General features: G+C 37.1%; 1 protein-coding gene across 2 annotated transcripts in view; it reads left to right on the top strand.

The window, feature by feature from the left end:
• camk1b (calcium/calmodulin-dependent protein kinase Ib) overlaps positions 1–16,464 on the top strand; it is a 53,846-nt gene that overhangs the window by 13,736 nt on the left and 23,646 nt on the right. For both annotated transcript variants that reach the window (XM_044024182.1, XM_044024181.1), the window contains exon 2: positions 1,922–2,035. In XM_044024182.1, coding sequence (XP_043880117.1) covers positions 1,950–2,035 — 86 coding nt within the window. In that variant the 5' untranslated portion in view covers positions 1,922–1,949. The remainder of the gene's footprint in view (positions 1–1,921; positions 2,036–16,464) is intronic.

Below are 16,464 nucleotides of genomic sequence, written 5' to 3'. Positions count from 1 at the left end.
AGATCGTAATAAGCGCATTAGTTTTCCAAGTGCGTCAAAGAGCTAGAGTGGCCTTCACATACCAGAAAGGAGATTGTTCTTATTCTCCATTTATGTACTAAGCCTCCACTTCAACACACAAAACGCACGCTGTAGCTAGTTTGTACATTTAGGCTGTTGCAGAAACCAGGCGATGCAATATGAAGGCCTCCGTAAACCAAGGTCTTTGCCTGAAGTTCATATAACAGTCTTAATCTAAAACTACAAAAACCTAACAGTTCTTTTTTTAAATATACAAACATTTATATGGGTAATTTACTCAATTCCTGCCAATAAACCTTTCTAAATGTCACTCACTGGACCTTTAACCTTAAAAGCCCAGTGAAGCTACAAAAAAAATCCAGAATAGCTGTCATTTCATGGACAATTCAAAAAGGAAGGGATTTTACCACATTTACCACTTTACTTGAGAAATCTGCAGCTGTCTGTTTGTCAACAGTGGTTCTTTTCTCTTATTTCTCTTATTTCCTGTCCTCGTATTGTATCATGAAAATCATATAAGATTTGATTTGGTTACATACTCATGCATACTTCATCTTCTGCAGGAAGTGCAACTTGTACCTTAACCATCCTATATTTACTCACAAGGCAGGTGCAAATATCCGTTGTTGACCACATATTGACCCAGAACCTGTCAGCAACTGTCAAATATAGCCCATGTACCACTTGACTGCTGTGTTTGAAAGATGCTTCACAAATAGACCTGCCCTCCTTAATCAGAAGGAAAGTGGACATTAAAAACAACATCAAAAGAAACCAGTGCTGTCAAGGCCTTATCCACACTGAAGTAGTTTTCTGTAACCCGGTATAATTTCAAGTAACGAAACACACCCAAAAACGAGATGAAGATGTGAAGAAGTTGGGCTGTGATGTTGTGTTTTGGTTGTAATACGAAAATGAAAGTGTGTCGTTTCATAATTTCCCAAAAACAACATTCTCTAAACGCTGGTTCTGTGTGGATAAACAGCTGATACTTTAAATATCGATATCACAACACTGTATTTTTGTGAAGCAATTTCACAAAATGGGTAATGGGTTTCCGTATTGTTTCATATTTTATAGGGCTGCAATGATTATTCGGTTATTACTAAATTAATCGTCAACTATTTTGATCATTGGTTTGAGTTTTCTGATTTTTCAGCTTAAATGCGGATATTTTCTGGTTACTTTGTTCCATATTACAATGACATCATTAAAACTTAATTATTTTTGGTTTGTGAACAAAACAAGACATTCATCATTTCCAGTTTTGCTTAACACCGATCAAAATATTTCCAGATTTCTTATTTTATGGACCAAACAAGTTCTTGATGAATCGATTGTGAAAGTAATAGTTAGTTGCAGCACTAGTATTTTACTTTTCTCCTTTGCTGATTTCCAATCCAGTAATTTTGGCTCGTATCGAACCAATACTGACACCGAGTAGAGTCCCTTAATATTCACATCAATATCAGAGAGTATTATGTTTGTTATTTAGATGGAGTTGATTGAATGGAGAGCCAGTGGCTAGCACTGTTGCCTCAAAGCAAGAAGGTCACCGATTCAAATCCTGCTTCGACCGAGGGCCTTTCTGTGTGGACTTTGCATGTTTTCCCCGTATGCGTGTGGGTTTTCTCCAGGTTTCTCCAGTTTCCTCTCACTGTCCAAAAACATGCAGAGGTTAATTAAGTGACTGTATGTTTGCCCTGTGATGGACTGGCGACTGGGTCAGAGTGTACCCCACCTTTCACCCTGTGTGAGCTCGCTCCACAAGGCTCCAGCTCCTCCGCGACCCTCATGTGGAGGATAAAGCTGTAGACAATGAGTGAGTGATTGAATGGATGCTGTTAATGTGTTTGGTATTAATGAGAATTTCCTTTGTGTTCTCTATTTGTGTCACTAGTATTGTTCCTGATCGCAACAACAAGAAGATGCCACTGGGTGAAGAGTGCCATGCGTGGAAAAAGAAGACCACGGACGTGAAGGAGAAGTATGACTTCAAAGAAATCCTGGGAACGTAAGTGTGTCAGACAAAAAAAAAAAAACTCATGTGTTTCAGCTTTATGTGATGGATTTCTTACACTCTGGAAAACAATGCCACAGTTTATCCCAGTGTTTTTATTAGGGCTGTCAGTGTTTCAGAGTACATATTTTTGTGACACCATTGTAAACATCCATCCATCCACTGTCTACTGCTTTATCTTTCCCCTCTCCTGGCCATGTCCATTTGTTTTTTCAATGGAGCCGGTGAACACAAGCTATGGATCCATGTCCATGCCAGTGGAAGAACAGCCAACAACCCACTGAAAACAAACGCGTTTGCTAGCGACTAAACACCTTTACAACATTAGCAAACACGTTTCTTTGCATTCATTCGAATTAGAATCAAGTTTAACGGGTAAGAGTTGCTTTACATTGACAATATGGACTCAAATACTGTTGAGAGTTGCAAAATAATAGAATTTTGAACAAAATAATGTCAAATTTATTGTGATTACCTATTCAAGTTCTGTAATTAATGGCAAAAAAGTAAAGAATATATTGTTCGACAGCCCTAGTTTTTATGTGATGCATATTCTCTTGTTTTGTTTTTGTGCTAAATATAATTTGTTTTCAAATACTGATGCCAGTAATGCTCACATTTACGGTATCTATTGAAAACTTATTGTCTGGAGCGTCATCATAGATCTTGTGACATTTTATTTCTTAGGGCAAATCGATAAAACATTCTTTTTACTGGCCAATCAAAGGGGTATTTTATTATCAGATAAACAGGATTATTTGGGAGCAGTATAACTTTTCTCAATATCCCCTGCTGTAAATTTTCAGTACAATACATCTTTGTGGAGCTTCTGATGTTTGCGTTTGATCGTTTGCAATGCCTCTTAAGGGAATGCAGTTCTCAGTGAAGCAGCACCACTGAATATACAGCCTCATAAAATACCATGGACTTGAGTCAACACCTCTGACACACTGTCAACACAAACTAAACATGAGACTCTCAGAGTTATTGCCTGGTTCCTGTATTAGATTCTATTTGATTCTACTTTATTTTATTTTATTTACTTTATATTTGTTTAGTGATGCACAACAATGATTTGTATTATTTTATACTAGACTTTTGTAATATTTTAGTTTTTGGTGCTGTTGCGATTTAAAACTCTTTACAGTGCCACAATGACACAAAAAGTTTCTACGACACATTTTTGAGGGAAAGGCATTTTTTATGTTTAGGCTAAGTTCAAAAGATCAAAGGTCAGGATTAGTTTGGTTTTTATGAGTGCACGTCATGATGGTATGCCTGTTCTCTTATCATCTACAGAACTGTAACTCATTCCCTGCACATGTGAAGCCGGACTTTTACTGCACTCCCTCATGTGCTCTGCTTTATTGTCTATTGTCCATGTAACAGGAACATAATTTACAAAATCGACACCATGCTCTTTTGAAGAAAACCCAAAACTAGTGATTTAGTTCATAAACTTCTTGGGGAAAATGAGAATTAGGCTAATTTTCCCATTGACTTCCATTCCAATTTAGTATGTTTTGCAACCAGTGGATTTGTGCCCGGGTGATGATATTTTTACTTCTACATACATACTTATATTTTACAAATATGGTCTATGACATCATTGTCTTTTTTTTCTGCTGGGCCAAGAGGGCATTCAAAGCACTCACAGCGCCTCCTGCTGGACCATATGGTAACTCCTTCTGACAGTTTGATGCACTTCAAGGCTTTATATTGTGAACTCCAATGGGTTTTTAAGGTTTGGATATCGGATATCCTATTTTTGGATAAAAAGTGACAGGGTTAGTGGTTATTATACTGTGCACGTATCTAAATATAACTGTAATTTAAGATAAGATAAGATAGTCCTTTATTAGTCTGGCAATGGGAAAATGTATAGTGTCTCAACACCAAAGACAATAAAGATAAAGGCAATAAATAATACACATGAATTTTCACATCTGTGAATGTACAATGTAAAGAAAATACTGACAATAGGACTATAAAAAGGTAAAAAATAGAATATTCAGTATAGACATTGTTATCAGAATATATGCAGTATGAGCTTGATATTTGCTTGATTTTTTTTTGCCATATTCTATCAGGAAAACATGACAATTTCTGTCCACCTGTGTTTGGTCCCCATGTCTAAATGTCCCTGTTGACCATCCCAAAGAAATACTGTATATCTGCCCAACGTCACAGTGCAGTTTGGATCAGAGATGGTTCTCAAACTGTTAAGAGAGTGAACATCAGTTCAAGTAACACTTTTAATCCCTCTGCACTTTCATTAATGCTTCTTAATCATGGGCAAAGAGTGTCATAAGACAGGATGTTTATTAAAGGTGGCTTGCTTAAAGCACCTTCCACATACACCCACATCCTTGTTAGTCCAGGATTAAGTTGTGTGGACACGAACTGAATCCAGCTGAAACTCAAGCTCGTCTTGTGAGCTTAGAAAAACTCTCCTTGCCTCTGAAGTGCAAATGGTTTAACAATATTGTTACCATCTCGTGAAAATCAGTAGAATTATCTGACATTTAAATTCAACTGACTCAGGATTATTGGCAGTGTAGACCGAACACAGACAAACATCAGCAGAAAAAGTAATAGTTCAGTTATTATTAGTTAATCTTTTAAAATGTTAGACTAGGTATCTGTGGATCATTAAAAAACATCTTAAAAGTTATTAAAAATTACAATCAATCCTTAAATCTGTCATTCAAAGGCCTTAAATTTTGCGTATTTGTTAAATTATTTATTGTTGCAGATATTTCACTGGATTTTATTCTGGTTGCTTGCGATATTTTGTTTTCTGTCTTGTGTTTTTCTTACCACTGCTGCAAACCAAATGCCCCCCCCGTGGGACAATAAAGGTCTGAACTGAACTGAACTGAACTGAACTGAACTGAACTGAACTGAACTGTACTGTACAGAACTGAGGTGTGCTGGTTAATACTGAAAACTGGTTCTTATTTTTAAGTTAAAGTTAATTTATATTACATAGTTTACAAAGCCTCACGGACCATATTAATAAAAGCCAAACAAGATGATGGAAAAGAAACAAGTAACAGAAATTGTAAATAAAATATTTGAATAAATAAAGGACAAATGTTCACACGTGTTGAAAAATATTAATGTTAATATAATGGATAATATATAGTCCAAACGTCGACTAACTGCAGTTTGTTGCTGGAGGCGGCAACATGAGTAATTTACTAAAACCCCTGAGCAGGAAACATGTTTTAGCTTAACAAGAATGTGTGCAGCTAAACTATGTATGCAACTGACATCATATATATGATATATGATGTCTGATAATGGGAATCCATGGATAGTGGAAATTCACTATAATGTGTATATATATATATATATATATATATATATATATATATGTTGTCCAACCACTAATACAGAGCGATGACACTGTAAGCTTCCTTAAACCTCTTATGACCATCATTATAATCAGGCTGCCTGCATTTATTTTGATTTTATGGCTGTTGTCAAAAAATGTTCAATGAGTGAGTGCTTCTGCCCCTTTTTTCCAGGATAACTTTCTGTTTAGGAATTACGGTACTGAAAAGCTGACTTTACAAACGTGTGACACAGTGGTGAATCTTGTCTGTGATAGGATGGTCGTTCCGCGGGAGTCCTGAGGGCTACCAAGTATATTGGCGCCAAGCTCTATTTCTCTGCTTTCGGGTATCCATCCATCCATCCATCCATCTTCTACTGCTTTATCCTCCACATGAGGGTCATAGGTTGTGCTGTGCCAATCTCAGCTGACATAGAGCGAAAGACGGGGTAACACCCTGGACATATTGCCAGTCCATAGTGTTTACGGTAATGAGAAGTACGCATGCCAAATCCTGTCAGCGACGACAGGATGGTAATAGAAGGATTAAAGTATCTAGATCAAAATTGGATTCCTGTCATGTCATATACTTTAAGTCACCTAAAGTTCATTATTATACACAGGTAAACAGGAATATTGTATCTAAAAAATGTTCTTGAATCCCTTTAGTCGTGTCACTGTTATTCCTCCAGATCTTCACCTGCCCACGGTTTGGTGCTGTGCTTGTTTATGGAGACATCACCAGCTCACTGCATCACTCAGCTGTGTGCCACATTCGTTTGCCATTGCAGAGTTGTTGTCTTGGTAACAACAGGAGACACTTTCCATAATGGACTCAAACAGTCACTATGGAAACAAAGTTTTTGATTTGCTATTAATAATCCAGCACCGGGTAAATTCTGCAAGAGATAAACTTGCCTCTCTTTTGCAGGAAAATACTGTAAAAAGAAAGAAAAAAAATCCCACAATATTTAATTTCCATCATGTCTTAAACATTCATGGCTGTTAATGTACCTGCCTTAAATGTTTAAATAATGTTAATTATACCTCTTTATGTGCATTAAATAGATAATTTGACATTTACTATTATTACACCCACTATTAGTCATGTGAGGTTGATCACATGACTCTTTTGTAGCTTCACACGAGTGAAGATAACGAAGAGTCGGCAGATTTGTTAATTTTTCATCCACACTGAAGAACCTGAAATATGCTGTTTTTCAGATGCTTTGCTGTTGTGACTCGTGATTGTTTGCTCGGGAGGAAGGTTTAGTTTGCTTGTGTCCTCCATTTTCTGTGAACAACATAACATCACTATCTTATTTGTTATTAGTAGATTCAGAGTAGGAACGCACAATAGTGGCCCATCGGCCCATATTAGCTTTAAAATGTATTATGGGACACGCCAAGATCCAACTGTTTGAGAAATGACTCAAACAGTTGGTTGATTAGGCTGCTACCTCCTTGATTTCTCGCCAAGTATAATTTTTAAATTTTTCAAAATATTATGTTAATTCCACTACAGGAGAGATTAAATTGCCTCTGCAGTTAGGCACAGGAAAAAAAAAATATATTGATATCGATATCAGCCCAAGCACTTGTGACATATCGGCATATCAGACAAAAAGTCCAATATCGTTCATCCCTAATTCAAAGTGGATGTAAGACCAAGCTGCACTCACTGCGCCCTCTACTGACCCATACGGTAATGACTTCAGATGATGTGATGTGCTTCTAGCCTGTATACTGTATTTTGAACTCAAACACGTTTTTAAGGATCGATAGTTTGAATAGAAATCCAAATTTAAGATAAATAGTTGACTGCCCCTGAAACAGAGAAGGCTATATCATTTGTTATCTTGTTTCTACTTTTAGTAATTTAGTACTTTCATTTTACTTTTTTACTTGACATAGGATTTAATATGCATCTGTACTGTAGATATAATAAGAAATCCAAGTACACACATGTTCACATCTATAGATGTTGTGAATTGAATTTAAATTTGTTTAAAATATACTTCTACATTAATTAACAAAGAAGTTTGTGGAAAATATTAAGTTAAAAAATAACAAGAAGGTACATTGTATTTGATATTCCATATTCAGTTTGCATATTAATCCCATATGTAATGGTATTTAGAGGCCAGAAACATATTTAGTGTCTGTGTATTAAAGGACTGCATTTCCCATAAGGCTTGGCAGCCGTAGAGCAGCATATGCTGCATGTCAGTGTTGTGATGTTTTGTTTGATTAAACTACTAAACAGTAGGTTTATGCTGTGGATTCCAGCTGCATCCACATGTTCTTGTAATCAAACCAGATGCACAAACCAGAAACCACTCTGACAGTAATCAACTTAAATCCTCTCTAGATTTCCTTCTTTTCTGATTTCTGTTACTTAAGTTAATCTGTCACTCACTCAGCAGTCCCCTCTTTATCCCTGTGTTTGATTCTGTCTCTCTCCAACCATCTTAAAAACCACATCCATGTGCACAAGACCTAGAAGGTTAGGTGGTGATATGCCCCCTTTTCAGCTTGTTAGTATTGGGTGTTTTCCCATTGACCTATTACATGACTGGTTGGTAAAATGTTGAGTGCCATTTTGTGTCTTACTTAAGAGGCTAAATTCTGTCTCCTAATCTGAATTCATTCATTTTTCTTCTCTGTACTGACTTCTTCTGTGTTTGTTGGGTAAAAGATCTATGTAGCATGTGCTGAACACTTTGGGTCCAGTTGGGTATATTCAGTACCCAACTGCATTATCTGACTTTGAAAATCTGTCAGACTAACATGTAAACAGGTCTTCAGGCCTTACCTGACCTCACAAGCAGGATAATGGCACATTCACTCGCTGTGGATTCTCTGGATTGTCTCTGTGCTGCGTTAATACATGAACTCACCTGGACAATAACTGCAGATAAAATGTCTGTGGACATTTGTGTTCACACTTTAGACCAGGAGCCTCAAAGCCAAAATGACCTGGGGGGGCCAGTGAACTTGTAGTCTGCCAGGAGGGGTCAGATAGTTTGGGAAAAATGAATTATTGACTGTGATCTGAAATTAAAATTATATTTTGATAATCCATCATGATGTAGTAGTATGTGAAGTATTCAGGATGGTTTTGCACACCACATCAAAGTAAAAGTGTTTGTTTTGATGTATAGTTGAATGTGTAAATAAGAAAAATACAAAGAAGGACAACGACTGGGGGCCCCCGCAGGCCGCATGTTTGAAACCCCTGCATTAGACCAATCATTCTCAAAGACTGGGTCAGGGTGTGTGGATGCAGTTTTATAAAAACAAACCACAAATGAGAAAGAAATTATTCAGATTCTTACTTTGTTTTTATTTTCCCTTGTGGGATTTTGTGCAAAATTGGAAATGCAACAATATACAAGCATATAAAAGAAGATGTCATTGTAAACAACAACTTCACTAAGTTGTCTACTGTGAAAAAAAGATTTTCATTCAGAACAAATCTTCCTAAACAACAAATGCATCTTGAATCTAAAAATTGATTCTTCACCCAGCCTGAACAGATACTAAGTAATTTACTCAACCTTAATCCGTAATCTGATTATTTGATCCCTGTATCGTGTGTATTTGCATATCATGTTTTCCTTTTACTTAAAACCCACAGTTCTCACTCCATATAGTCAAACTTGCTTTTGTTTTTAGGTTGCATGGAAGGTGACATTTATACAGAAATACTAAGCGGAAACAGCCTTGGGTTTTAATTTTTTCTTTTTCTTTTTCTTTTTCTTTTTCTCACTACACTGTTTCCACACTCAGCTGCGACTTTGAGATTTCTCCATCGTGACAAACTGCACATATGGACCACATTGCCTCGTCTGACATTTAAATGTCCGCACTGGTCCTCATGCCGCGAGCAGTGAAGGGACATTTCCCTGAATTTTTAGCCCAGAATACATTTCACACAAAACACAGAGGGGGTGGATCCACATGGGAAAGAGTACGAGGAAGTGAAGGGTAATTATTTAAAATCGTTACAGCCGATGGACTGGCCCCGGCCTGTCTCTGACAATCACGTAGAACGGTGACCCAGTGGCTGAAACACTGTGATCATGTGACTGGCTATTGATTTGGGGAGAAACACGATGTGTCTGTGAGTTTGTGTTTGAACATGTGCATGTGTGTGTTTGAGAGAGAGAGAGAGTAAGAAAAACAGCCCTTAAGCCGAATATTCTTACATTTTCTTGTTTTGTCAAAGAGGTAAGCACTTTTTTTGCTTTGCTAGAAAAGCTATAAATCTGCAGCCACTTTCAGACTGTAATGTCCTTCAAATGAGGAAAAATGGGCCAAAAACTAGACAAAACTGGCCAAAACTACTTAACACAAGCAAAGAAACTCTGTCATGTAAGAAAAGTTGACTTAAAACGAGTCTCCCTTTATTTGAATAAGATAAGTTTAAGAATTCATTAGTTAGAATTTCTTATATTTGCACACACATCAGTATGTGACAGTGAATTTTACTTCTGTGTTTAGCAAATACTTAATAAACACTTATTTAAAGCGTACAGGGCACTGTAATATCTTACAAAGACAAATTCATTTTAGGGTTTTAAGATTTTAAGATTTTCACATTTTGCAGTGCAACCATTTCTTGTTTTTTGTTTGACGACGTCAAAATTAGCTCACTGATCTTCCTTATTATCTACTTTTAGATAATAAACTCTGCAGTGAAAAGACCTCAAAAAGGAAGTACAACTGGTTTTGGCGGTTTTGTGTTACAGAAACTGTAGCAATGAGCTGGGGGCACAATGTGGTCGCCCAAGAGGAACCTTTTGCTCCACTTGTTCCCTCTCACTCATGCCTCTCGGGTATGAACACTGATTTGCCACTCTGCTGAAGGACTCTCTGTTTCTGAGTGGAAGGTTCAATAACACAGCAACGCCCACTGGGGCGTACGTGTGTGTGTGTTAGACTGTGTGTGTCTGCCTATGTATCAACTGCACTTAAATTAAAATATAACATGGTGTGATATTTAAAGCTGCAGTGTGTAACTGTTGCTGCTATTGCTGCTGTTATTATCCTGCCTCTGTTTAAACAATGTGACATTATTTTTATGCCGCATCCTTCGTTTGAAAACAGATTCTATCAAGCAATACTATCAGACCTGATTGAGGGAACGTTTGTGTGTATATAGCAGCAGCACAGGTGTGGCCGGAGCCAAGACGCGTTTTTACTGATTAACTGCTGAACAAGTGGATTTTTTTTGAGCAGGAGAATTCGCTTTTGAAACTGTCTGTCTCGACCAGATTTAAAAGTGATGCACTATATTTTAAAACATGTTAAAAATATCCCCTTGATGTGAGTCTGATATAGTCTAATTTGTCAGTGGTTAAATAAGTTAAATCAAAATGTAATTTATAGGCCATAACAGGTTTCAAATTCTCTACCTAAGGCTACAGTCTCGTTATATATGTTTGGATTATTCAACAGACAAATAGTCAAGTGTGAATATTTAATAATAACCTTGAAATAATCATATTTGCCTCACTGAGATTTAAAAACTATTTCACACACGAATTGTGGCCAAGCAGCAACTTTTAACAAGGTTACAGACAGCCGAAATATACATATATAATATCACAAAATCAAAGAATTTCAAAATATATACACCATAGAATTGTCAGCAATTTTTCAAACATCTACAGCCAAATTATTCAATTTAAAAACACCCAGTTAGATCAGGCTCGAGCCACTTTTACAAAATAATAATGATAGAGTGGCAAAGTAGATCAGCCTTTTATTCCCAATTCAGTGCAGAGGTGTCTATTTTTATGTAGAATCTTATGTATGTGCTGGGAATAAAAATAGCCAGGTGAGGTGACAGATGTTACAGTTAATAAAGTGAGGTGACACAGTAATGGTAAAAATTGTAGTTCAGCGCTGTTTTTTTTTTGTAGTGACCTCATTTATGCAATTTAAACGGATTAAAACCAGGATATTGTACCAGTCGCAAGTTTCTGGAAGAGATGAGCACTAATTATGTCAATTATGTTAAAGGAAGACGATTGTTTTTCTTGATTAAACGAATGTCCACAAACCAGAATGATTCAGTTTTCATGATTTATTTGTTATATGGAGCAAAGAAACTAGAAAATATTCACATTTAAGAAGCTGAAAAATCAGAAAACTTGTTCTAATTATTAAGCAAAAATCAATTATCAAAATAATTGACGATTAATATAGTATTCCATTAATAATCGACTAATCGTTGCAGCCCTTAGAAGCATCACACTTACATGTATGAATCTTGTACATCTTGATAATTTTTTCATTATAATTATAATAATAATAATAATAATATATATAATATAATATAATTCTTATTTCATTTGATTATTTTGTCTTTATTGTACATTATTTCATGTTATTATCGCACAACAGTTATACGATAACCCTCTTTACTTTGGACAATACCTCTAAACTTGCTGTGTGTCATATAAAGAACCTGTGACCTTTCATTTCTCTGTCACTCATGCTTTCGTTTCACCATGCAGTTTGAAAACTGAGTTGACGTGCAGACACAGTGATGAGTTTCAAAAGAACTGTTTGTTTTCTTTTAATTCAGTATTTGTTTGTTGCTCAATCAGAATTGAGTGAACTCAAAATAGCGATCAACAGTAGTTGATACAAAAGAAAACAGCTTGGAGCAGATGAGTCTCTCAGCATGAGAGCTGTCCCACTTCATCTATTTTTCATCTGTCTTTCACTCTGTGCTTCTCTATTTCGGTCTCTTTTTGTAGCTCTTCCACTTCATCATTCAGTACTGTGGCATATTCATTGTATCACTGACATATCACCCAGTTCTCTAACCAAATTTCACCTGTACATAGATATTAGATTCAGAATAATCTGGGGGTTTGTTTGAGAGATTTATGGAAATGTCCACATGCTATTCCTTAAAAGATTCCCCTCAGACAGTCTGATGAAATTCAGGGCTGTATATTTTGAACTCAAATTGGGTTTTAGGGTTTGAATTTTATATTGAAATTTAAAGATGACTATGATGTTGCAATTTTGAAGGAATAGGAAAACTTTTTTTTCTGTCCCGCAAAAGTTGACTATATGCACGTAGCATCACTGACAACTTTGCTTTTTTTAAGGTAACGTTATTGATTAAAACGTCCGATGTTGATCTTTACGTTATCTATTTGTAGTTGTTTTAGTAGTTGGGCCTGAGGGATTCAAAATGACCTAAAATGAAATTTGTGTTTAAATGTCAGTATCATGAGGGGATCATAGTGCTGCGTTCCTCTGTGCTTGGCCTCCACTAGATTCCATAATTTGTCACTAAATATTTTTGGGTAACTTTTGCAGACTCCGAATATAGAACATCTCTGCAACTTTGCCTGACAGCTTACCCAAAATAGTAACGCTGATATAGCGAGTGTATATGGTCAACTCTTCCTAGGCTTATTATTATACCCCACCTTCCCACCAAATATCAAGAAAACCTGTTCAGTAGTTTTTATTTCACCCTTTTCAGAGTCAGACCGACAGACCTGGAAACATAACCTCCACAAGATGCACTGAGACTTAAAACACATTCACTGTGACAGTGACAGACATTAAATGATAACAAACCCCCTTTTCTCAAGATAATTCCAGAGAAAGAAAAATGCGCAGAAGTGGGCTGAGAGCTGAGTGAGCGAGAGGAGGAGGAGGGAGGCATAGATCTCTCTCAGTCGCTCACACTGTGCTTCCTCTCAAGTTTTGAAGAGAGAAATACAATCAAGTGGCATCCCTGGTGTTTATAAAAAAGGGGGAGGAGTCTGGGACAATGAGTCTCACGCTGATTAGAAAGCTTTTACCAGTGAAGCAAGAGTTGACTAAGAAAGCCAAAGGCAAAATTTGAATGCAGTATATACACCTATTTTTATCATGTGCATAATTTCAATACTTTACACTTGACTGTGAAGATTTGCACCTGGATCAACAATAACAACATTATGAGATACTCCTATACACTGGTTTAAAATAGTGGCTTAGGCATTTAGTTACACTTTAATCAGTCCTTGGAAAAATGAAAACTTTGAACCTTTTCCAAGTCTGACCCAATCCTGAAAATCCATCCCTCCTTATGGCACCATCAGCCCTTCAGCTCTGCCCTGACCTAATTCGTCTCAGCACAACACAACACAACACAACACAACACAACACAGCTCAGCATGGCACAGCCTGCAGTTCCTGGAATACACACACATATACATGTGTGCCCACTGTCTGGCCCACTTATGTGTCTCCATCTGCACACAGCAACATCCCCCACCCCCCACAGTTGTAAGTAGACTTGCAGGCTTATCATGTGCATCTTCCCACAGTCCTTCTCCATTGTTATAATCTCTCATTGTCCACATTCTTTGACAACAAGCTGTTCTCATATCAGCAAACTGACTGTAAAAGGATTTTTCTTTTTGATTCTCATCTGTGGTCACAGAAATCCTTTGGAAATCCTTAGTCTCCCTGGCTCGGTTAATTCTGTCTCTGTATATTGCATACATGGTAATGGAGTCTTATTTTAAAATAAAATGCTTTCAACGCAGCTGCTCAATGTCTTCTTTTCTGGTTTAATATATTTCTGTAGCAGCTCTGCAGTGTCACATACAGGCCTGTCATACTGTATGTACTGCAGCATTTATGGTATTTTTCCACCATACAGTACTAGCATGGCTACCTTGACTCGACTCTACCCAGGAAATTTAACAGTCTGGTGTTTTTAGCAAGAGAGCCGAATCACAACCCATTCAGTCATATTTCAATCCAGTGACTGTGTCAGACCGAGTCTGGCAGGAAGTACTGAACAATTCTGTGAATAAATCTTTTTATTCAACTGATTCAAATATTTAGTAACACAGACACAACTGCTTTGTTCATCACTAGTCTGTGTGTTTTGTATCATGGATAAAATTACGTCACAGCAGTTTCGTGCAGCCGTGCTATGACGACCCATGCTCAGGAGGTACTATGAAGTAATGAAAAACAACGTGCTTGATACGAAACCGAGTACGGTTGAGCCATGCCTGAGTTCAGTATATAGTGGAAAAGCACATAGTCTTTTTGGGGGGTTTGTGTGGATGAAAACATTTCCTGAAACTCAAACCGTTTTTAAAACCACACAGAAAAAGATGTGTTGATAGCGTTAATAATTATCCCAGATTGTTTGACGAATCACTTAACTTCTTCTCATGAGTGCCCATATGTTGCCAGGTTTTTGCACAGCACTGTTTTCTTGATATGATCAAGAAATTTCCTGTGGGACGCACTGGGATTTTTCAGTCGAGTGTAAACACTTACTGGCAGTGAGTCAACATATCATGTCACCATGGCAACACGCGAATTAAGGGATTATTAAGATGGGATATGATAAAACCAGAAGATTATACTTGTTTTCATTTTAAAGTCAACCAAACTCATGCTTTTCATATTACAGTTTACACAAGTATTCACCCTCAATGTGCTTTTGCACTTCTCAGTAAAGGTTGTATTTTTCTAAACATATTAGGTAAGGAATATGAGTTATTTAACTGAATTACACTAAGTAAACGAATGACACCTGGGGCTAAGCAGCAGACTGCAAAACAACATTGACACGCAGTGTCACCACTTTGTAATGCAGATCAGCCCAAATTCTGCTCTCCTATGAGCTTCTTCACTCATTACCTGGTGCTTTGGCTTCTAGATACTCCACTAAATTCACCAGACACTACCTATCTTTGTCTGTTTGTCTCTTGGTGCCGGGCAGATAGCGTTTGTTTGGTTTTATTTTTTAATAAGAGCATTTTGACCTGCTGTGTCTGGGAATGTTGCTGATGAGAGCCCGTGAGAATGAACCACAACATTGAAACTGTCACATGAAAAAAATAAAAATAAAAAAATAATCTGTGGCTTCACCAGGACAAGCAACCTCTTACATACTCTTACTCTGAGTCCCTCTGAAATGTCTTTTTATGTTCCAGTATATCACAGTAGGGCATCTCTCAGCTCTGATTGGACCAGATGGTGTTTTCCTGTGCCTCTCTGACCTTTCCACAGTTACCATTTTGTCATCTGTTTACATAACTTCTTGACCAGTTTCTCAGCAGGACAGATGGCTCCAATGGTTGTCGTGTGAGAAAACACGGGACTTGATAGGGAAACAAAATGCGTTGTGAAGGAAAGTTGTGATTGCACATTGAAGACTTTCAGGAATATTTAATTATTGTTTATGGTCTTCATTATCATTGAAAATTGATTTATCTTGGTGCGTGTCATTATAACCTTTATTATGATCTGTTTATATATGATTATTTTTATGGTATGTGCCCGTGTCTGTTTTATGGGGTGAGCACAAAAGTATGCAAGATGGCATTTGAGATCCCAAGTCTGTGGTTTTGAATTTCCTTCATGTACTATGTGATGCATTGTGGGACTTAAGTTGAATTGCATAGCTTTTATGTATAAACAAATTTCCACTACATCCCAACCTCTGTCAAGTGTGTTCACACAATGCCGTTTAAGCCTATGAACTCCAAACCACTATGTTTCTCAGTATAGCCATGTTTTTTTGTGTGTGTGTGTGTGTGTGTGTGTGTATTCCCGCACTACACACAGTGACGCATTTTATGTCACAAATGATTAAAGCGAGGCGGAGGCGCAGAGTTGGACGATAGTTGAAAACAGCGAGAAGCTGCCATGTGCGTTTATTCAGTAATTTCAGGTCTAACTATTGATCTTTGGTGTACTGTGAGAAAATCTTCCTCTACAAAAGCCACAATTCTATAGCATAGCCCACTCTTCCCTTTCAGCACAGTGACTCTTTTAAATTGGAAGAATGACAAACCCCCTTCTTTTGGCAAATGGATATTCAATGTCATGTTTTTCTTTAAGATTGAAAAGATCCGATATACACTGAATGGATCAATGGGGAAGTTTGATGTGGTATGACAATGCACCTTGACTCTGGATAAGATGTGTGTTGTGTACACGATAACTAACTTTTTTGGGGAGAACGGCAACACTAGTTAAGTGAGAGAGCAGCAAATATTCAGAATAAAGTTGTGGGGTAAGGGGCAGT

This window comes from Solea senegalensis, linkage group LG4 (assembly GCF_019176455.1).
Source record: "Solea senegalensis isolate Sse05_10M linkage group LG4, IFAPA_SoseM_1, whole genome shotgun sequence".
NCBI lineage: Eukaryota > Metazoa > Chordata > Actinopteri > Pleuronectiformes > Soleidae > Solea > Solea senegalensis.
This window is presented reverse-complemented; position numbering and strand designations above follow the sequence as displayed.